The sequence below is a fragment of the Triturus cristatus genome, chromosome 6 (genome assembly GCF_964204655.1).
Source record: "Triturus cristatus chromosome 6, aTriCri1.1, whole genome shotgun sequence".
Taxonomy (NCBI): domain Eukaryota; kingdom Metazoa; phylum Chordata; class Amphibia; order Caudata; family Salamandridae; genus Triturus; species Triturus cristatus.
Window position 1 is genome coordinate 1,267,410,925 of NC_140589.1, and position 24,602 is coordinate 1,267,435,526.

Below are 24,602 nucleotides of genomic sequence, written 5' to 3' on the forward strand. Positions count from 1 at the left end.
ACAAAACTGTGCGAGCCAAACAGAGAATGGGGGGGGGGGGGCAGGGGGGTGGGAGCAGATATTTCAGTGGGGAAGCACACCACTGAAGGGAGGTCGCAAGAAAACTCATATACTTGCACCAAATGCAGTGGCGTAACAAAACTTGAGGAGGGGGCCCCTGCAAGGTACATGGAGGGCGCCCCCTAAGGCTCAATCAGTAGCTCTCAGGCCAAGGTATTGTGCTAAGGGGGGGTACCCTGCAGCTCCAGGCTTGCCCCTGCACTGCGAGGGCTGCAGAGTCCTATGTTAGGCCACTGACGGAATGTTGAAAAGAAAGAAAAAAGAAGTGTTATATGGCCGTTAGAGTCATTATCGACATTGCTAAGTTAGCATGAGCTCTGCTGCCATGAGGCTGCTTTTGCGCACGTTATTACATGACTTTATTTTGCAAGATTCTGTTTTTGCATTTCACATGAGAACTGTCTGCTTTCTGCGTTCTCTGCCTCTTACTGGAGTTTAGTCTGAACACAATGTGCAAGGTCGACAAACAATGCCCCTTGTTATTCTGTTCTAGTCAGTCACTAGCACCTAGGCAAAACATGCTAACACAGCTGCTATTGCTGGAAACTTGTGCTCTGATATTATGGGGATGCATGTTGTTTAAAACACACTTGGAGAGGGACCTTTTCAGGGAGAAGAGCTATGCTGTTCCTATGATGTAAAACTACCATCTAGGCACTAAGGTACGGGGTCTGCCGACAAAGCCCAGAGATCTTCTTTTATATAATAAAACTTCTTCTTACCAAGGGGAGGGTGGTTAGGCTTTATAGTCCTGTATCCACTGTCTGTATATGATGACATCCCCCTTTAAAATCTATGGAATTGCAACAATGCTAGCTGTTTTAGGTTTATGCATTTTGCTGCTTGTAGTAGCTAGTATACTGCATTATAGAGCATGATAGTTAAAATAAACATTTTGAACTATAACAGTTACTCTGTCAATTCTTATTGTGGACAAGTACGAGTGAGTGAGCAAAAGAGTGTGTCTTGCTATCACTATTTCTGAGGGAGTCGGGAGTGTTGTGTTTTGGGTTGTCTAATCATTTGTAGCTTCATGATTATGTAGGAGAACGAATGAGACACTATAGCTAGTCGGTTTGGGGATTTTGGGTAATAAGGTAGTAGGAAGGTTCAGCCCCTGTACACCGAGGTCCTGTTTTCCTGCGCATAGTTCTGTGTATGTGCAGAATCCCTGCAACAGTAGTTCTCTGAATGTAAGCAGTGAAATGATACAAGCCATCAAAGCAAAAGAATGCTCCGAGGAGGGACAAATACAACTAGATGGAATACGAAGCAACCAAATGAGACTGACAAGAAAACCAACAATTGGTAAGCAGTGGGTTGGCCGAAAGCCTTCAAAGTTATGGGTATTGTCTACAATAGGTTTTTGAAGACATACAGCTAAAAACTGCCATTAGGTAAGGCCTAAAAAGGAAACAAAAGAGGAGAGACAAAAAGGAGTGAAAGGAGACACAATAGGCTGGAGAGCAGATAGTAAAGATAGCAGGAGATAGGAGGTAGAGCTAGAAATGATGATGAATGCAAGACAGAGCACGGAATGGTGAGAGAACGATAATAGGTGAGAGGAAGGGTAGAGTGGAGAAAACAAGTGATTTAGAACATGGAGAGTGAGAAGGGTGGAGACAGACTGCAAGAACTGGAGAGGGGGAAAGAAATTCGAGAAGAGAAAGGCTACAGAAGGGGAAGGACTGAATGGATAAGAATTCAGGACGAAAGGGTGTCAGGAGGTTCCAAGTTGGTAACAAGGGAAAGGATAGTGTTTCATGTGCACATGCAAGTAATTTAGAGGATGATTCAGGGGTTTCTAGTAATGGTGAATCCTCATATTCCTGGAAAAAGAGCTAAATCTAGACGATAATCCACTGGTGGAATTCCCCTTCGGCATCAGGATGGTATGGTGAAGGAAATAGCATTGTGGACTCGTCAGAGGCTTATCGTGGACAGTCCCTTGGGCTAGAAAGCAGGATGCTAGCCGTGTGGATCTGGGATACTCCTGGCCATTTCTCCAGTGTCCGACTCTTGACTCTGTAAGATACAGCAGAAAAGGGTCCCAGTTTGAGCTGTATGGTCTACAGAATCACGGTCGCTGTACCTTGTACCACTGATAAGCCAATGCGCTTATTGCCCCACTCTAACTCCTGAGGATTCAGTTCTTTAAAGGCCCCATCTAGAGTTCTAGACAATTACATTTCAAGTAACGGGCACGTTTTTTGAAAATAATCTTTGCATGGACGTAACTGCCTTGTGTTGTTCACCACAGTCCCTCAAAGTGCCACACAGGGCACATAAATGTCAAACATAATACCTGGTTCTGTCCTTTGTGAGTTCCCACAACAGCATAATTTAGATAGTGACTAGCCGCTTGGGTGTTGAGGGGCAAACAAATTGCCTACATCTCCTAAGTTATGTTTATTTGTTGCTTTTGTGCACTAAGTTCCCTAAAAAGAGGCTTGATTACACTTGCAGAGGTATCCATGCTGAAACATACCAGTTGGTATTTGATCACTGATTGGCAATACAGCCCCTATAGTCAGCAAATGTAAAAATAAAAACGGACACCTCAACAAAAAAAACGGCTGTAGGCAGTAAATACAATGAAAAAACCTCCAAAAACACAATGCAGCTTAATTGATGATTGTCTCTTAAAGTTTACCCAGTGACACCTTCTGAAGAATTATCGTAGGCACACGCCTTCCCACATCAGCACTTAAGTTCCCTTTGAGTTAATAAAAAATGGCCCTTCCCCATACTTCACTACAGCAACTCTCACAGACATCATGCCTTCCAGAAAGCACCAGCATAAGCAAGCTGAGTGATAGGTGTTCGACCGCTAAAAACCCACAACACGTTTCAATGTCCTAACACAGTGATAGTTTTCGGAAGAGAAATTGTCTCTTTGATGCTCTGCACATATAAGACATATTTTTATATACCACGTCTACCAATGTTGTCCTCGGGCGAGCTCTCAAGGGCTGAGACTTAAAGGTAGCAAGGTGATGGGTAGAAAATTTGAAGCAGCACCAGCCACAGGGCAATCAGAATCACATGTTGCAAAGACCACACTGATTGCAGTGCCCAATATTGGGATCCAACAACTGACAGTGTTGTTTAGTCCTGCATGCGCACTTGGCAAGGCCAGGTATGAAATACAAGATGTGGCTCTGGGGAGCGAGAGTCATAAGTGGGAGTGGAAAGCAGTGCACATGCTAGAGCGTGTTCCAGAGTCGACAAGGGCGCCATTTCCTTTTCTATTTTTTTATTGACTTTTACACAGGTCAAAAGACAATTGATTCTAACCACGCATAAGTGTTTTTGGGGAGAACCGCAAGCAATTTTTTACCTGGCTGTCTCAAAAAAGAAATATTTTAAAAAGAAAAGCAGAGGTGGGGGACAATGGTTGTAGATCTGGGTCACAACAGAGAGAGCAGCACAGTCGAGGTCAAGAGGGAGACAACATCAGGGGAGAAACACACAAAGGAGACAGCAATATGGAGCGCATGAGCATGTGCATTGGCTTAGTCTGTGGTCACTACCCATGGTACCCAACGGCGAGGATAGTGATTGACTGCATTATACATTTCCAACATGGAATTCAGGGGAAGAGGAGAGGGATAGAGCCAAAAAGAGACAGAATCATATTTCTAATGTGAAAGGAGACTTCTTGAAGCTGGACTTTCGAGTAAGGGGGATAAAGCTCTTCCAACAGATGTAACTTGAGCTCTGATGGTAAACGTAGCATCTCCAAACAAAGCGATCCACTTATTTCAGTCGTCAATTTAGGATTAAGCCTTGTACTGACTTGTTGATGCTTTAGATCAGCGGTTCTTTAACCTTTTGACTTCTGTGGACCCCCACTTAATCATTACTGAGATCCAGGGACCTCAATGAAGCGTTGTAATCTGGGCACCTATATTCAATTACTACCCGCAGCCCAGTAACCTCCGCTCAAGCAATTCAGTAGAATTAAACCTCCAAACAATACACAAAAATGCAGAAACAATCATTCACCAAACAAATACACAAATGATGGCATTTTAATTGACTCACAAATTAATATAAAATGCTCCACACGTTCATTTTAATGGGAAGATTGGGGCACTTCTAAATTCAACTCAGGCCACCCATTGCCCGTATTATATTCTAATTGATGCTTTTGCACTGTAATCAATCCGAGGACACCAACTTTTTTTCAGTCTCCAATTGCAAATTCCTTCATTTACTTAATGTTTAAGAATTTTCGATTTTCAATGTTGATTTTTATTTACACACACTTTATTAGACTGTTAATATCAGGTTAAGGAACACTGCTCCATGGAACTGTAACATTAAAAAGCAGACATGCTTACCCCTGATTGTTTTTTTAGCTCACACTGATTGTGATGAGGTATAGGAGGGGTGTAGGTACACCATGCACCGGTAGTTATAGCCTAGGGCTAGATCAATCTCTGCTCTGAGACCTCAAAAATTGTCATGCCCTGCAAGGAGAAGCTGCATTGTTGTGTTTTTTTATTTTTGCAAAAACTCAGGTTCTGCCAGTGAATTTATAACTTGGGATGCATCTAAGGCACGCTGCTATAATCACGAGCTTACTGCTGCCTTTCAGCACAGCCTAAATCGCTGGATATTTTCCTCTAAATGTTTCAAGCCATTACTTTATGCTTCTAGGCCTTAAGCAGATCAGCTGTTCTTACTAAAGTGGTGGTCTAGCGGCAGCCTTTCAAGGGAAAAGCTGTTCGTGTGGTCCTAGTGCTTATCAACATAACTTAATATAGCACTATCTCAGATGGAAATAATGTTTCTTTCTACAATTTACATCCTCTGATTGCATGCAATCTCAAAAGAGCATCCTCTGTATACTTATGCAAATTGAGCTTGAATAAAAAATTCCAATTGTTGGCTCTCCTTTTGTTTCAAATGAATCTCTCCTTACTCTCTGTTTACCTCTTCTGAGCTCAGCTCACAAGTTTCTTTCTCTTAATTGCTGTTATTTTATTCTGGCAAATAGCCTATTCCTCATTTCAAAGATCACATCCTAACCGTTAAAAATCATACCACTGTAACCTAACAATACATATTCTGCTGCAGCTCATCTATTAATGCCAACATCCCTTTGCATGAACTTGCCTACCCACTCCCACAAAATATCACACCTAACTCCTATTCATCAAATCTACCAAATAAAAACTTAAGTAAATTAATCAACAATAACCACTACAAAAAACAAAAACTTTGGGTTCTAGAGAAGTGTGCTGCCTGGTGTAAAGCTCTTCAACGCCTCATCAGGGTTAGTAAACTCTATGTAAATGCAATTACAATACAGTACAATCTTGCAAGTGTAGAGGATGACAGTAGTTTTACTCTGATTGGTTGCAGTGTGTCAGTTGCAGCAGATGATGATATCTAAGGGGAATGATTCCTCAGAGAACTTCCTAATACGTCCACTAGAAGATTTTCTCCCACTGGTGCAGTGGTTGTTGATGCTGACAAAACATACCTCTGCTTATCGCAGAAGCAATCTCTGAGGACTGAGAGGTCTTTGGGACAGAAGCTTCATGCGGTCACAGGCTATGCCAGGTAGCTTTAAGATATTTTGTTTTGGCAACCTCATGACATAATATTTTTCAAAACACCGGGAAGGCTTCCTTGAATTTCACCATCTCCTGCTCTAGCTCCATATAACAGAACAACAGTACCCTGGTCTGAAGTAGACAGTGGCTTTCTCGTAGAAAAGTTAGGGGCATAGTTACAAGGGGATAGCACCACCAGAAATCACTTTTAGTGACTTTCTGGCAGCGCTTCTCCATATTTACAAAGCAGCGTTAAGCCACTTTTTCTGTTTTAACGCCACCTTGTAAATACGGCCCCTTTACACGCATCACTTAGCTTGAAATGGGCGTGCAATGGATGTGATGTGGGCGTTTCAGCAAAACACCCGTTGCTTTTTGATGCTGCCAAAAACTAATGCCGTGCAAGAGGTGGAATGGCGAAAGGAGGAGATCTACTTTTATTTCTGCTTGCTTTTTCTCTGTGTGCTGCATGCAGCACACGTAGAAAGAGAACACCACCATTAATAGTTGTTTATGTGCAGGAAGGTGCACATAAACAATCATTAAATAATGATGATTTGCTACTTCTATGCGTGCTGCAAAATGCAGCACACATAGCAATAAATAATCGTCATTATGAATTGTTTATGTCCAGGAAGGGACACCTTCCTGCACATAAACAATCATTCCCTGCAACACATGCACCCTCCTGTGTTGGCGCTCGGCAGATAATGTTAGCGCCAGTGCTAGGAAAAACACAGGGGTGCACCATAGTGTTGTAAATACAGCGCAGCTCTGCGTTTTGGAAATGTCGGAGCGCAGCGCTGCCAAATTTGGCACAGCTCTGCGCTCTGACATTTCCTTGAACCTATGCCCTTTAATTTTTGAAGGAATGGAGAAAAGAGTACTGTACTCCAACCCATGTTGTAGGCTGCCACAACAAAAGGCTGTGTGTTACACTGAAAGAAGTCAAAGTATCTTGTACGCAGGGGCACTAAATTTGCTAATGACTTTATTGGCAACCTCTAAGTTTCAGTAACCCCATCGCCTTCAGGTTCAAGACACCATCTTGCATGAGAAAAGCAAATTTATGAACACAGCTGCCTCCAGCAAATGTGCTGACACTCTTTTCTTACAAAGTAAGATTATGTTGACCTAAAATCTCTCAGAACCATGGACACATCCAAGAATGCATAGAACAGCTGTAGTTTGGAAGAGACTCGCCACACATCTTTATCGTTTGAGCTATTCCCTGTATCCAGTTCTGTGTCAGTGTTGAGAGGTGGGGAAGATGATGCTGTGATCTCACGCTCAGCAGTTTGCTGTGCAGACTCACCATGTTAAGGTTTGTGAGCGAGGCTGATGAAGGGGTCTTTGCAGTAGCCTGAGGTTATCTTGGGAACCTTACAGGCAAACTATGTAGTCCCTGCCACAAAAGGGTCAGGTCAATGGAGGAATAACTGGCTCAGGCCGGAGAAACAGGAAGCCGCACTGTCAACCCCGAAGAAGGCAACTAATATAGTGGTGGCAGCAGAGACGTTTTGAGGTATGGGCAAATGGGCCAGTGGCGTAACGATAATTGAGGCGACCCCCCTACAGGGTACGTGGAGGGGCCCCCTCCGGACTCTATCAGGAGCTCCACGGCCGAAGTGCAGTGCTGAGGGGGCCCCCTGGAGCTTGGGCCCCCCCACACTGCGGGGGATGCGGGGCCTGTGTTACGCCCCTGAAACGGGCTCTGGCCAAGGTCCTCTGCCTTTCAGGGGGTCCCCTGATAGAGCCAGCTCTGTTCTGCAGAGGGTCTTGCCGTGATGATCTTGAACCATTTTTAAACAGATTGTTTCAAATACCGTTTTCCTGTAATTTATTTTTAATGTGAGTGACCTGTAAGGGTCTATTATAAACATTTTGCAGAGAAATGTAGAGTTTATGTTTCAATCAACAGCCATAAAAATGTTTCTTTTAGATCCAAAAAAGACCTCACATTTTCATATGTCAGAGATTATTTGCAGTAATATTAGTGAGCTGCTGCTGTGTTACACATATTAGATGTAGTTCAAATTCGTGGGTGTGCAGTTCCTAAGGATATAAGCGGTAGTCAGGTCTCTGGAATAACCTCCAAATGGAGAAAGTGCCCTCACACACCCCGAGGGGTGTCATGCTTCATCATTGGGCGTGCTCCTCGTCGGGCTGGCGCTGCAATGCCGGGGTGTGTGAGGGCACTTCCTCCATTTGGAGGATATTCCAGTGACCTGACCACCACTTATACCCTTAGGAACTGCACACCCACGTACTTGAACTATTATTACTAGGGAGTACATGCGCTGGACCTGGCCAAAAAAACTCCTGGTTTCTCTTTTTCAAGTACATATTAGATGTAAACACATATAGAATTTGGACCAGTGTGCCTGTGCATTGTCAGTGACCTGGCCAAAGAGGGTATGAAAGAGCTGAAACTGGATCATAAATTCAAAACTGTTCTGAATAGGGGCCTCCAACGTACATTTGGCCCAGGCCCCCAAAATCCTTATGATATCCTTGGGTGGCAGTTGAGTTTTTGCCCACAATACAAATAAGCGTTGAAATAAACAGGAGACTAGCACATGCGTGAATCTTGTTTTAGAGAAAGACTCTTTCATTCATCACCACAGATAAGAAACAGGTGAGTGCTTTAATTAATAGCTGGTTACAACCGAGTTCCTAAATAAAAATGATGGTAACTTTCACATAACCTGTCATTAACTGAAACCTTGTGCATTTCGGCTTATTTTGGTTTATGATGACAGGGGATGCGTGTGTGGAGCTCCTAGTGTATAGCTACACAAGATGTATTTTCACGTTTTTTTTTTTTTTGTTTTTTTTCAGTTTCCAAAAACCTTTATTGACAAATATAAAACGGACATATCAATACACCGTGAAGTAACAAAGCCATCAGTTGGTCCCACTAATCAGCGGGGGGAGGGGGGGGGGGGACGGGGGGGTGCAGTCATCGCTTACACAGCCATTCAGCCGACATCCCGGAGGACCGGCGGCGCTTCAGGAGAACCCACACCGGTGGTGAACCTGTCGTCTTACTTCTGTAATACAGTACCCGCACCTGACCCCATACCGCACCACAGCCCGCTCTGTCTTAAGGCAATCCTACCCGTGCCCCCCAACTCCTACGAACCTGGTCTAGTCCCTGAGAGTCCGTAACCATATCCCAACGCCCCCCGCCCCCCCACCACCCCCCCACCCCCCCGCACGCACGTATGTATTTTCAAGTTTTCCTGTTCTTAAATTCTTTTATTCTATGGTACATACATCATAGGGTTCTTACATGCACCTTCCAGGAGGTTTTAAAGGGTCCATATGACTCTGTGGACTCTCATGTAGACGACAATTGTAATATGCACAAGGATTTTTGTAGATATGGGGTCAACTAAAATAAATGAACGTTCTTACGTATTTGCACCCAAATAGTTGCCTTCCACAGACTGCAGTCTACTGCACCATTTCAATTAAAAAGCTACATTAATTCAAATGATTCCCTCAAGATTAAGTCCCAGCCGCATTAGAGGACTTCTGTTTACATTGTGTTTTATCAATCCAGGTTAAAAAGCAGCCTGGAAAGGCAGTATTTCCATAGGTTAACCCTGGCATCAATTTAGATCTTATTATTTTCAAGATTAGTTCTATAGTCGGTGAGATTGAGGTCTTGGCATTTGTCATTGCCCCTGTCGTCTTGAAATCAAAGACCCATCTATTAGGAAGAAGTAGCCTTCTCAATTTTATACCCCCCAAAAGGCTAGCGGTTCTATAAAAAGCACAACTTTTTTTGCTCTATATGTAGCACTAGAAGATTTTTGGTGTTGTAATATTGTAAAGCTGTGAGCTGCTTGTAACCCTGTAACTCTTTTTCACAGACGATCAATATAAAACAGGAGGGGTGCCAACACGCACCTTTCTTCAGGACTTTGTTTATAAAAATTTGTTTGAAAGATGGTTATTCTAACCACTTTTTACCCAAACCCATGTTCCTGAGTAAAGAGATTGCATTCTTTTTAGTTCAAAATAGGAAATCCTCCATGCATTGTTCTGGTGTTCCTGGGTAAAATGATTGCATACCTTTTAGTTCGAAAGGTGAAATCATGCATTTAGACCACGAAATGCCCCTCTATATTTCATCAAAGAATGATTTGTAGTCCAGAAAGCAAAATTACAATTCTGATCACTTGTTCTATACATGATTTTAGACAAGAATTGAAAAAGCTACAATGTTATCCATGGTTTTGTTTTTTTGCCAAAACATTGTTTGGTATGGTGGGATCAGCGGATCTGCTCTAGTCCAGGCATCCAGCTCTCCAAGCAAGATCCTTACTTTCTATGTTGAGAAGTGCCATCCTAGCAAACTCCTTTCTCATAGTCACTATTTCATTGAAGGATGTTGGTTTTAGTCTCAGGATGTTGAGGATCTTTGGTTAACAGTCTCAAGTTTATATTCAGTACTTTTTTCCTTTTTGGGTATATTTCTAAACTATGGATGCAGCGTGGTCATCCTCCTTTTTCTCGTTGCCCGACAAAGTTTTAAGCAGGGTTTCCACTATTTATTATCACATAGCTGCTTTATCCTTTCCTATTGGAAGGGAAACCAAGCAATGTAGTGTCAAGTATCTACTGGCCCTCCAGAAAACAATGTGAGTGCCAATCCGCCCCAGTCGAGGCACCCTGGTCAACTGTTCTCATGCAGCAATTTCTTCCCTACGCGAGTCTCTTTCAATGATTAGTTTGTGGTTGGCACTGTAAATTGATGATCCTCTGCCTATGGACTTCTTCAGAATTGAAAAGGATTTTGGCCATTCCACTTGTGTTTTCTCTGAGCTAGTCACTAATGTTCAGTTTTTTTAGACAGAAGCTGGGGGGGGGGGGGGGGTGAATGCTGGTTCAACTCTGAATTCCACCAGTTTTCAAAAGCTCTACTGCCATTGAAAATGTAGGCTGCTGTTTGTTTGGAGGCGCATGTTGCTTCCATTGGTTCTCCTTGGATCATGGGTTGAGCCTTTTGAATTGTATGCTTTCAGTGTCCCTTACAGTCAGATGATGGAAATCTGGATTGAAACCCAACATTTTCAGAACAGTTACTGAATTAAATAATTTGTTGTCCTTGCAATAAGTATTCCAGAGATTACTTCAGGGTATACATCTTTGTTTTCATGAGTTCAAAGACCGCACAGGGCCCTGGCCTATGGTATTGGTGTAGAGAGCTGCCGAAATAGTCTGTATGCAAAAGTGAAGCGCTGAAGAGAGAGGGGATAAGGGGGATGCGTAGACAAATGATTCTTAACCTATGGTCCAAGGACCCCTGGGAGTCTGCGAGGCCTACTAAGGGGGTCTGCGACTGTGTTACAAAATTAAATAATATTAAAATTAAGAAATTGAAATTAATATATTATATACAAACCAAAAAACTAAATTGAAAATGATAAAACTTTTTATATATTTGATTGAGAATTAAACCAAATATGTCAATATTTGAGCTTGTGTTTGGTGAATACTTGTTTTTGATTTTCATGTATTGTCTTGAAGTCGAAAGCAAGCGAGGAGGAGCTGGGCTGCAGTGTGTAACAGACTTTAAGTGGAGGAGAGGGGAGAAAAGATACTTTGTTTTCCTGAGGCAATCCTCAGTAGCTGTGGGCAGAAGACTACGCCCAATTACGGATAAGCGTGAAGGGGCCTGTGGCTGGCCAGAGCGGCTGTAGCCAGTGGCTGGCCGGAGCAGGTAACTGCATCATCCCCCGCGGGACGCCGTGGGGTGTATGGCGTGCGGCAGTACACGCCCTGAGCCAGGGACCATCAGGCTAAAAGTCAATAGCCATGCCAGAAGTACCCCAAATCGCACGGAGAAACAATCCTAAAAGACTAACAGACAGATCATAAAAGCAGAAAGCCATAGCAAGAAGTAAAAGGAAATAAAGTTGTGGACAGAGACGGCAGAAGGCTCGAGGCCCAGCGACCAAAGACATCTGAGGGCAGAGGTAAGTGACCGATGGTACCTCGTGAGAGTGAGACACCTGGGAGGAAGAAAAGATATTTTTTATTCAAACCTAAGATTCAAGCAGAACCGAGTAGCACCGGAGGGAGAAAGCCAAGGCGGGGGACTGGTGGTTATATATCCAGAAGGGAAGTTTGGGCACCCGTTAAAAGAAACTTGACTCCAGAACAATATTTGGCACCTAGGAAAGGTAAACCACGTGAGAGGCAGAACCATTGTCTTAAAATGGATAACACAATATCCGGGGAGGTAAGAACCTGGAGGAGAAGGAAGGAAACCACGGAGAAGAAAAAAAAGACAAAGCCGGAGACCCAAAGAAGCAAGAAGCAACTCTTAAACAATAAGCCCACGCAAAGTGAGTCAGGGGGACATCAGTTACTGAATCTATTGACGATGGTGTTGGGAAACACTTTAAAAGAAAACAACCATGGTTGGAATCCAGTTATGTGGTGAGCAATAAACCCAGAGTGAGAATGTTAGCCAGCTATCGTCGGAGGTACAGTTACCCGTCCTAAACCATCAAGAAACATTAAGCCATAACAAATCATTCTTGGAACCAAGGCTGTCTTCATCACCTTGGCTCCTTAGAGGACAGATATTCACAAGGAAAGGGAGGAGAGAGTGAGCACTGTAGCTCAACATCCAGTAACCCCTCAGGAGAGTTGCAGAAGGAGTGAATGGAACAGTCTCCAACTAAAGTAAACGAAGAATCAGCACAAAACTTTATCCTATTTCTTGAGATTTCTTAACTTCATCAGCTTTCATGCGGGACATAATTATGATACTACAAAAACTTTACAAGGTATACTGTAGATGTCAATGCTGAATAATGATGTTTTAAAAGCCCAAAAGGACCAGCTACAAGTTATAGTGGGGGAACTAAAACAAATTAAGGACCATATGCCATCAATAATAAGGCCTGTGGAAGAAGCATAACCATCAATTGAAACCCCAGGGCATCAGGAAGTAGAGAAAGTGCTCCGGTTGTATATACCGCAAAGTGTATATATATCTAGACACCCAAGGATTGTAAAAAACATGGAGAATCATAGAGATACAGGCAATTTATCCCCCGGCTGAGAAGAAGGAGGAAAGGGTTAAAGAAGGATGCAAAGGAGAAACAGCTGAAATGGAAGTGTGTAGGGATGGATAAAAGGCAAAAGAGTCTGGCAAAAAAATCAAAAAAAGAATAAGCAGCAAGTAGTGATTGACCCCAAGACCACTATAATGAAGGGGACCCAAGAAGTAGAGCGAATAAGATATAATGATAGGGGAAGTAGCCCACATACCCAATGTAAGAGAAATAACAGTGACCGTAATAAATTGGAAAGACAAAGAGAGAATGTTAGCCTGAAGGGAAGAGGGGGAAGGGAACTGATGGGATGTAGAAAGAGGGAAAGAGTAGAGTGTAGTGTGATGCCCCAAGAAACAGAAATAGGAAGTTGCAATGGCAATAATTTATGTCTATACTTTGAACCCTCACAGTATAGGAAGTGAGGTAAGAAAGTGAGAAAAATACAACCATTAAATTGGTCCCAACCACTATTTTCCTTCTCCAAATGTGCAAGCTTGAGGGAACTAGAGACAAATGACCTCAAATAAGTGAGCTTCACAAAAAACAATAAAGGGAATGAAGTAACAAAAGTAAAACTATAGTATGGTCAAGTTGGCATTACTGATAGCAGACCAAGAGGAGTTGAAAGAAGAGAACAGATTAGTTCCGTAGGCAGAAATGACCAAATATAGCAACCACATAAAACCATTTTTTCAGCATCATGCTGGGCTGGGACCAAGCAAGGTTAGACTGATAGAGCAGGGACATAGAGAAAAGCAAGAGCCCAAAATCACTGTGGAACAAACTGACAGGATTAAACAAAGGGGAGGGCCGATACTTGGAAATAGATAAAAGGCCCTTGCTTCACCTGGATATGTAGAAGATGGGTGGTTAAGTGAGAAAGAATAGGACACTGGGTCATCACACAGCCTCGGGATATTAACATGGAATGTTAATGGCTACAGGAGAATGTCAGAATTAGAAGGTTTTAAGAAATATATTGATTGGTATAAGATTGTTTGTCTGCAGGAAACGTGGCTGTGTGACAAAACCCCTAGGATTGATGGGTTTGCTAGATAAACAGATCGGATCAGAAGAACCATCAGGGACTCCCGTTGGGTGTGCAAATAATTCTGGTATTCACCAAAATAGCTAAAAGTTGATGCTGTTAAAAGTTAAATGTAGCTGTCTGGTGGCATGCAGAGCGCATCCCTTGGACCGAGACCCAAAATATGACCGCATGACTATAGTTAATGTGCATATGCAGGGGGAGGGGAGGAGGGATATAGGGTTGAATTGGAAAAATTTAAGGAAGATATAGTGGGCCTCAGTGAATTACACCCCAATGAGCTGTTTATTCTGTTAGGGAATTTCAACTATAAATTGGACCCATGTAGGGTCGACTTGTGGAGTAAAGAGCTATTGATTGTGTACAAGATAAATGATGCTAGGTTTATCAGTGTTGATCTGACAGCACAAGAAATGGCCGTAGGGAAATATTTGGGGTCCAAGGGACTAGTCTGTTTGAATGGAAGGATATAGGCTGACCACCCGGCTAGATGAACGTTTAAGAGGGGACAGCAGCCCTGTCCTATAGATTATATCTTTATGCATGCCTGGAACTTTGATATAGGGAGGAACTGTGAGCTGGCCCAAGTTGGAGGAAGTGATAATTTCCTCTTAAATCTTGAATCAGTAGAGTGAAAAGAGACCAAGAGAAAAAGTGCTTCCTGCTCAAATGAACTACCCTAGGCGTCTTACTACGAGAATGCCAGAAGAGAGTAAGGAAAAATTAACCAGATTCCAAGACAGCCAAAGTTTAAGTATCGCCCCTAGTAAGAATTTAGGGTGATATGAAAATACTATCAGACAGGTTGTTCAGTGTTTAAAAATTGAGATAAAAGAGAAAAAACAACGATAATAGGAACCAGAGAACCCTGATTAAAGGAAACTATTGGTTTGATAATGAATGTTGGAAACTAAAATCACAGATTAGAAAAGGGGAAAGAAGCCTCAAATTAAGATATGATTTGATGAATAGCCTCCAGAAGATAAAGAAAAAATATAAAAAGTTAATTAGAGATCAAAAAAGAAGACATAAGGAGAAATGTTGGGCTAATTGTCTGGAAGCAATAGAAACAAACATTTAAAAACGTTCTGGAAATTAGTCCAAGATGGCTCTGGTATGATAAAGAGGGCTATGAATTGTGTGGTGACAGAAGAGGTTTAGGAGGAGTATCCGGAAGAAATATATAGGGGAGGGGGAACCCGTAGTAAAGAGGGTCAACCCTTGGACTGATAATATGAAGATATCAGTTCCTTTTTTATGACAAGCAAAATCAGATGCATCATAGCAGATTTAACTTTAAATAGGGCAGCGGGACCGGATAATGTCCCAGCTGTAATTATAAATTATTTTCCCAAATGTTTACAGATATACTCGATACGGGACAGATACCGGAAAGCTGGAGAGGGGCGATTATCAGACCCTTCTACAAACGGGGAGATATAAAACTTCTCTAAGAATTATAGGTTAATAAACTTGTTGGCTGTAGAAGAAAAGTTTTTTTCAAAATGGTTATTGGAACGGTTAAAAGAGTGGGCAGAAGTAAACCACATTGTGACCCCACAGCAGGGGGGGCTTTAGGGAAGGACACTCTGCCGCTGATCATTGCTTCTCCCTCTGGTGCATCGTGCGGAAGTTGGTGGAGATGATGGGCGGATTGTACTGCTATTTCATGGACTATCGGGAGCCTTTGATCTGGTGGATGGCAAAAGTCTATGGGAGACACTGACAAGGTGGGACATCTCAAAGGATCTCCTCGCTATAATCCAGGAGCTACATAGCTATAACTGGGTGCAAGTTATTACGGACACTGAGGAAACCCTGACAGAGAAAATATTAATTGAAAATGGATTATGATAGGGATGTGTCCTGGCTCCCTACTCTTTTCTTTATTTATGGCTGGCTTGCCATCAATCTTGGGTGAGGCCAAAAGTGTAAGCCCCAAAATGGACGGCAAACATGTTGCTTGTCTTCTTTATGCAAAGGACCTTGTAATTGAAGATCAGACACAGATAGGTCTACAAAGAAAGCTGGACAGATTTATGGAATATTGTAAGCACCAAAAAATAGTAGTGAATATGGAAAAAACAAAAGTATTGTGGTCTGGTAACAAAATAACAAAGTTCAGCTTGGACCTAGGCCCCACTAAACTGGAGACAGTAAAGGAATATAAGTATTTAGGGGTCTGGTCTGAAAAGTCACTAAAATAGGATGTCATCTGCAATCACTGAGAGGAAGGACTCTTACCTCAGTTAGTGGCCTGAAGAAATGCAATAAGGATTATGGGGAGAGGACAGATAGTCCTGTTCTGAAAGCCTTTGTATCCATGATTCCACCGCAACTTAAATATGGAAGTGAACTGTTATATCTAAGCTGTAAACCAGTTGGGAAGTTGAAGAGGGTAAATGCAGAAAAAACCTACTGTCACTACCTAGATCTTCCATGATCCAGGCTGTAAGAATAGAGACGGAAATGTAGTAATGTAATGATGTAGTAATTCATTCAAATTTGTAATTAGTTGTGTAAGTTGATATAATTATGGCTGTATATTATATTGTTTGAAGACAAAATGGTCTAAATAAACATTTCCTTGACTGACTAGCCACATCTTTAGATAAATAATGCTGCAAGATAAGTTTTGTGAACTGATAAAAAAAATAAAAATGTTTTCTAAAAAACATACATAGTAAATAGTGTGAATTCGTTTAGGGGCGGTGGGACACTGGCCACAGGGAAATGGTGGGTTTGGAAGGAGACTTCTTTGTTTCTTTGTAAGGGGCACTGTGTGATTGATTCCATTCACTGTTCCAGCACTGCACGTCTTCAATAACAATATATTGTTTAATAAACGGCCTTTGCTGGGGGATGGGGTAAGATGACCGAGTAAATGAATAACACTTTTGTACAAAGGGAGCTATTGCATGTTCTGGCTTGCTCTCCTTTTCTTTGAGCAAATGTATGAACAGGGGATGTCGGCGCACAGGCCTGTTCACGGATGGGTTGCTTATTTCAGTTTTATGTCTAAATGCGTCTGCCATGTGCCCTCTTCATGAAGGTTTTGATAATGCTTGTGGATGACCTAGTTTCACACCCCCAGCTGCCAGGTGACGAGATCGTTATATTCAACAAATAATGTTGTCTTCCTGAGGTTCAGCTCCAGGACTTATTCCAGCCTAGGAATGGGTGAGCTTATAAACTGGCAGAATGATGTCATGAAGTGCTCTATTCTTAACTGGACGTTTACAGGACACCGAGGGAAAGGAATGATTGCAGGTGGAAATGAGAATCTCCAGTTTCCAGTGATGGAGTGGGGTGTAAACAAACTCTGAACTTGATGTACAAACCTTTTATTTCACTTTACGCTTCCCAGGTGGACTGGAGCCCTCGGAGGCTGGTTTTGGAAGCCATGGGGCACTTCTGCTGACTTTCCCCAGCTGCCCCAGGTTGGTTGCAGCCGGCTAGGGGGGCTGCAAGTGAGGGAGAGAGGAAGGAAGGGAGAAGAAAGAGAGAGGGAAAGCCATCAGAGAGGGAGAAGGAGGGCTGGGTGTTTTCCTAATGGGCTGCAAGGGCGGGGGCACTTTTGAACCATGGGGGCCTTTTTGTGTTATTGGGGGCCGGTTTTGCAGCAGCGCTGCAAAATCAGCCCCCTGTAACAAAAGCGCAGCAGCAGTATTCCTGGCAGAAAACTCCCTCCCCCGGGGGCCGGTCCGACATAATTGCCAGGGCTGGTTTGCGTTCCCAGTCCGGCCCTGGGGAGAAGAGAGAAGTAGGGAGAAGAGAAGTAGGGAGAAAAGATGGATGGGAAGAGAGAGATTGTGGAGTAGAGGAAGGGTTAGAACATTTTTGCCAGGGCAGCTTTTGGTTCAGGTGCTGTTGATGTATATATAATTGAAAGTGAATAAGGAAATGTACCTCTATATGCAACGCCCTGCACTTCACTGAAAACTGTGCAGCCCCTTATGCCAATATACTGTAAAGTAGTGGGCTCTAGGCCCACATTCTTAGAAATAATGCACGCACACACAGTAGCAAGGTACTGGTAACTGGTCTAGGGCACGTGCACCTTGCCCCTTTTATTAGCAGGGTCACTTGATCAGTGACACCTGTAAGGGATGGGTGTGGGGTGAGTGTGGAAGCCAGCCCTCACGGAGTGGCTGGTGGAAACACTAAATGTAAAAATACCACAACATGTCCTGCAGGATAGTACTGCATCTATGAGCAGTCCTGAGGGATGCTATCCTACACATTAATAGGGAGAGCTGAGCCAGAGAAAAGCCAGAGCCCAGCCAAGGGTCAGCGGTTGCCCTAAGAGCCTGTGTAAAAGACGCGCATTGAAAATATTTGGCATCTAAATCATGGAACAAAGATCATATTAGCATATGATAGGATGTCGACAAAATAAAAAAAAGTGTAATTCTTTAACACACTGAAAGGTTTCACCGTAGTACAGTAGGTTATTTCAGAAGTTTTTATTACAAGTGCGAGTTTTCAAACATGAATACGACTCTGATCCTTTTCTGTACAGCCTGGCATAAGATACATTCTCTCAAGGTGAACTGGTGGGTAGATCACTCCATGTCACTGGGACTCTGTTTCCAATATTTGCTTAACAGACAGCTGTATTATGGGACTTGTAGTCCACGTTTGTTTAAACTGAAGTGCTGGTACAGATCTGTCTGAAAACAATGACTTCTGAAATGAAAGCTCCAGACCAGGAAATTGGTGTCCTCCTGACAATGAACTGGAAGAGGCGAGAGGAGTTTATATAGCATTTATGGTCCTGGGGGAAGGGGAATTGAGGGTTGTGGTGTTAGCTTCAACAGCATGAAACCTCTCTCAAAGAAAACCGATGTGCAGATAACTCCATGTCAGTGCGACACTATTTCCAGCTTTCTCTTAACCGATAGCTGCATTGTGGGTCTTGTAGTTCACGTAGATTGACGCTGAACTGCTGGTACACACCTGCCTGAAAACTATGGGGCATATTTACAACACAATGTCGGAGCGCAAAGCTGCTCCAAATTTGGCAGCGCCACGTTCTGACATTTCCAAAACGAAGGGGTGCGCCATATTTACTACAAAAAGGCACAACCTGTGTTTTCCTTAATGCAGGCGCTAACATTCGCAGCCTAGTACCAATGTAGGCACCCTTGCAACATAGTACCAGAGTGCCTGCGTTGCAGGGAATTATTTTTTAAGAGCAGGAAGGTGTCCCTTCCTGCACATAAACAATCCATAATGGCTATTTATTACTTCTATGTGTGCGGCAGGATTCAGCACACAGAAGTAGCAAATCGTCATTATTTAATGATTGTTTATGTGCAGGAAGGGACACCTTCCGGAACGCAGCACACATAGAAACAGCAAAAACAAGGAGATCTAAAAGCATGGGGCATATTTACAAGGGCATTGCACCACATGTGTCACTGTTAACAATGTGCCCTGCTCCATACTTACAAAGTGGATGCTAAGCCAATTTTTGTGCTCAACGCTACTTTGTAAATATTGTAAACTTTCACGCAGATATCTACATGAAAGGGGCATGCAATTGGTGCTGCTCTGGGTGTCCCACCGCAACACCTATTGCTTTTAGACACTGCAACAGATTTACAAGGAGGTGTAAATCTGAGGCAGTGACAAAAACTAATGGCATGCAAGAGCAGGCATTAGAACGGTGAAACAAGGAGAAATGTTTTTTATTTCTCCTCGTTTTTGCTTTTTCTATCTTCTGCAGCACACATAGAAAGAGCAAAATGCCATTAATGTGAAGGAAGGTATCCCTTCCTGCACATAAATAATCGTTAAATAATAACGAATTGCTACTTTTATGTGTGCTGCATTCTAAGGCACACATAGAAGTAACAAATAGACATTATGGATTGTTTATGTTCAGGAAGGGATACCAAACAATCATTCCCTGCAACACAGGCACCCTTGCACTATGGTGCAAGGGTGCCTGCGTTGGTGCTACGCAGCTAATTTTAGCACCAGTGCTAGATAAAACACAGGGGTGCACCATATTCTAGTAGGTAATATTTATTATATGCTTAGTTAATAAAAACCATTGCATAAAAAAAGGCATGACAAAATAGTGCAAGGAATGTGTGCATAGCTAGGTAAAACAGACAGTGTTGTCACATCACTATTTCATTCATATTCTACTAACACGGTGCATCCCTGCATTTTGGAAATGTCAGAGCTCGGCACTGCCAAATTTGGTGCAGCTCCACGCTCCAACATTTTGTTGTAAATATGCCTCCATTTCTGCTCGTTTTGCCATTCTAACGGCTGCTCTTGCATGGGGTTACTTTTTGTCGCTGCCTCAGATATACACCTTCTTTTAAATCTTTGCCAGCATCAAAAACCAATGGGTGTTGCAGTGGAAGGCCCACAGTAACACCCATTGCACGCCCCTTTCACGGAGATACCCTCGGGCGGCATTAAACCACAATAAGTGGCTTAATGCTACTTTGTAAATATGGAGCAGGGTATTGCACCACAGGAACGTCGTTAAAAGTAACATTCCCTTGAAAACATGCCCTAATGATTTCCGAAATGAAGCGTTCAGACTGGGAAATTGGTGCCCTAGTGACATTCAAATGGAAAGGGTAAAAGCTGGTATATACAGCAGTTATGGTTGCGGGGGAGGGAGGGTTGTGGGTGCAGTATTAGTTTCAATAGCATGCAATAAGAAAACTTTCTGCAAAGTGAGCCAATGTACAGTCATTCCTGCAGCATCAGATAGTGATGCTTTGTGGTGGTGCATAGCTGGATGAGAAATTGCTTTGGCATCTTTTGCAAAGAGGCCCCCCCACACTTTGTTAAATGTTCGGTTGCACAGCTGTTCTTCAAAAGACTGCTCTAGCAATGTAGTACAAGGCAAAAAGAAATAAAGGCATCTGGACGTTGCACCTTTTTAATACAATACCCAGCAATTCCGAGCAGCTTTACAGTTACTTGTAGATTATTACTGAAAGGGTATGAGGTATCCATCTGGAAGGCTGAGGTGGGTAGGGAGAGAGTGTTCATTTGGAAAGTCTAATTCTAAATTATTGATTGAAATTGTACTTTAAACAACTGGAAAGACACAAGCAAAACTAGCTACAAAGGGTGGATCAACTGGATCACACACCTCAGGGGAGCAGACAACCTGGCACTTCAATACTCGCCATGGAAAGCGCCAACTAGGGGGATGTGGGGAACCCTGGACACTTACCTAGACTCTTATGAACCTCCATAAACACTTGACCTGAGCGCTAACCAATAATAATTTCCAAGCCCAAATACAACATACATGACTCTTAGGCACCATGAGGAATCCAGCTTGTTCCTTTTGTTGGCGGTCATCTGCACATAGCTAGTATAGATACCGCTATCGGTCTGCCAAGCGTTTATTCTGCCTACTGACCTGTCCCTTTCCTATCTACACTAAACTTTCTGCCCTTTTCCTCCCTTTTCCTCCTCTCTTCTCTTTCTCTCTTAACCAGACGAACAGTTGGGGCCAGTTATTCATGTAACAATGTAAGAAATGTGTTTTGTGCCAATCTGGTCTTACCCTACAACGACTGCTGAATGTAACTGAAAAATTTCAATAAAAATATTTTAAAAAAAAGAAATTTAAAAAAAAAGAAATTGTACTTACCAGGATAATGGATTACGCCGACAGATGCCGCAATCCCCTCAGTCCGAACAGGCCTTGACAGAAGACAACCACACATCCTGGAGGACTTGTGACAAAAAAGCCACAGGTATCTTCCACTCCCCTCTTGCACAATGCAGTCACTGGTGCTGGGCATGAGTGGAAACGCAACACCATTGCCTCACTCTCAAACATACATGACCAATCATTGTGTGGGTTCAAAATAAAGCCACACACTGATTGGTCATCCTGGTCCTGTGTTGCCTTCTATGCGCAGCCCACAAGGACAGCCAAGCCTGAGCAGAACCAATCCAGACTTTGCTCTCATGCTTTTTAAACTTACAGCTGCAAAAGAGCAGCACAAGGATTGGTTGAGGCAGGTGAACCCTGCACTTCAAATGAGACCAGGACAGCTGTGCTGTGAGCGTGGGTTTGGGAAGCCTGAAGTGCAGATGTTGGGTTGGGAACAATTGTAGACCTGCCTAACCCGACATGCACACAGGACGTCGTCCCTGCTGCCTGAGACTGCCATGCCAATCGACGGATTGGCCAGCCATGCTTTTTTGTACCGCTTGACGAACAAACGAAACAGCCCGGCCCCAGGACAGTCGGGGGCATATTCATTATAAACACTCTGAGGGTTTTTAGTGTCGGGCAAGGCTCTAACACCCCAATGTATGAAGTGCCCCTGGTAGCACATACATGTTTCCCAGTTCCACACGAGTGTCAAACCACAAACTTGCTTAAGTCTAACTGCCCTACCCAGGGATGACAAAGGTGACCCGGAAGCCTTAGGGAACAAGAGGAGGAGCAATGTACCCTGGATGGTTGAAAATAAAGCTAAATTAAATACAAAAGGAAATCAAAGTCAAGCAAATGGCTACATATGATTTCACTAGCATACTTACGAAGAATGACGTGGGTGATAACGAATGCAAATATAAAGACTGTCAGAAAGGACAGTGATAAAATAAACATATAAAAAAATCTGTAGTTTCTTTTCCCCACGCAGTTGCCTACCCAGGGACAGTGGTGATCAAAGCGTTCTGAAATGAGAGGCAGAAAGAAAATATGGAATACGATTAATCAAATGCGTCTTTAAAGAAACAGCCTATGAAGAGCAGAAGCAGGCACATACATTGGTGCAGTACATGCAAGGCATTTGCAATTGTTACTAATCCTGCACAGCATTCTCATATTGCTAGTTAAAATATTAAGTTTCATAAAAGAAAAAAAAGTAAGCGTTGAATCAATATCCAGGCTCGAGCAATGTAAATAAACCCAGAGATAAGTATTTGTTTATTTATGGCGGTGGAAGGATGAAAGTAGATTCTTGGACACTTGGATGTGTAAAGATTCCCTCTCCCTCCTCCCCAAATTCAATGATATGCTTGCCTTTAATCTTACTCATGTTATACTTAAGGGTTGGTGGTTCACAGCATCTTTACATCACCACTCACGCTTTGGTGCAGAAACCTTTATTTCCTTGCTCGCCCCTCTCATTGGGAATTATGTGCTGTGTCAGCTATCACAAAGAGCATGTTGGAATAATTCTGGGTATTTTATTCATTTCTTAATTCACAAAGAGGCCAAAATAAGGCTACAAGTGTAACAAAATCATCCTAGCAATCCTTCTTGCATCCGCTCTCCATAGTAGTCAGAATTATTGGGAAAATACCCAGCATTGTTAGATTCTGCCCAAAATCCTTTCTGTAGGCCTAATAATCCCATAATTAAGATTCTAAACCTATGGTGTCCTTACTGATCATGCATACCTAGAACTTTTAAAAAAAAAATGTCCCTATTAGCCCAGGCATATAGGGGTTTCAGATCACAGTGTAATATTCCTATTCGCTACCCTATTCTGTATATCACGCAGGATACAGCTCTACCTTTCTAGGGAACTGTACCCTGAACATATGGTCCAGGACACGGGATGAGTCCAGTTGATTGTGAATGTCTTAAAAGCCTGTGTTAACAAACAGTGTGCTGAGCAATACCGCATATATGCCATATCCCTGCCCCCATTAGAGGCAGCATATTTTGAGCTTTCCTCATTAAACAATGCTAGACACGAGGTTCAGACCCAACTGGTCCTGAGAGTCATCCACCCACTTAAACCTGGGAGCATATTTACAAGGGCGTTGTGCCACAAGCGTCACCTTTTACGAGTCTCTGGTGGCGCAATGCCCTGCTCCATATTTACAATGCGGCACTAAGCCACTTTGCATGGCTTAACACCACATTGTAAATATCGTACCCTTTCATGACGTTTTCTGCAGTAAAGGGGTGTGCAAAGGAAGTTGCTGTAGGCGTTCCACCGCAACACCCAGTGGTTTTTCGCGCTGCCCCAGATTTAGAAGGATGTGCAAATCTGAGGCAGCGCCAAAAACTAACACAATTGAAAAGCAGGTGTTTGAGTGGCACAGCGCCGGGACACTCTGTTCAGCGCCGGGACACTCTGTTGAGTAGCTGCGCGCTCTACAAATCCTTTTTAACATACAAATCCTTTTTTAACAAAGAGGAGAACTACTTTATTTCTCTTCATTTATTGTTCTTTCTATGTGTACTGCATTCTGCAGCACACATAGAAAGAGCAAACCACCTTTAATGACTGTTTATATGTAGGAAGGTGTCCCTTCCTGCACATAAACAATAATCCCTGCAACGACAACCATGGCGCAAGGGTGTTTGCGTTGGAGATAGGCCGCTTTCTTAGCGCCGACAAAAGGGAAAACACAGTGGTGCGCCGTATGCATGTGAATACGGTGCATTCCTGCTTTTTTGAAACAACGCATTGTGGCGCTGCTATATTGCTTGTAGCGCTGCTTGTTTTGTAAATATAGCCCCCGGTTCTGTGCAGCAACCTAGGTTTCAGAAACACTTCCAAAGGCTGCTTCTATGCTGAGACACTAATCACAGCAAACCACAAGATAATATGGTGCCATATGAACTTTTGTCCGCGTGGAGAACACCTTTTCTGAATCACCTCCTATAAGCTGTCTCTAGAGCCTTGTTCAGATAAATTATTACAGTCTCTGGTAAGCCTGACTTCACATTAATGCCTTTTTCTAAAATCCAGTCCCTCCAAATATCAAATATTGTCTTCACCCTTTCCTTTCTCCTTATCTTTCATGGTTTCTGCCTGACATCTGCTTTTCCTTCTTGAAGTTGAGATATAAATAGAAAACTAACGACTGCAACCAGAT

The 24,602-nt window shown here is 42.9% G+C and overlaps 1 protein-coding gene across 3 annotated transcripts in view; it reads right to left on the minus strand.

Moving 5' to 3' along the window:
* Positions 1-24,602, minus strand: part of ZDHHC14 (zDHHC palmitoyltransferase 14) — a 455,930-nt gene that overhangs the window by 45,759 nt on the left and 385,569 nt on the right. For 2 of the 3 annotated variants that reach the window (XM_085612220.1, XM_085612221.1), the window contains exon 4: positions 22,302-22,439. The exons of the other annotated variant lie outside the window; for it this stretch is intronic. In XM_085612220.1, the coding sequence (XP_085468346.1) occupies positions 22,302-22,439 (138 nt within the window). The remainder of the gene's footprint in view (positions 1-22,301; positions 22,440-24,602) is intronic. 3 annotated transcript variants of the gene reach the window in all.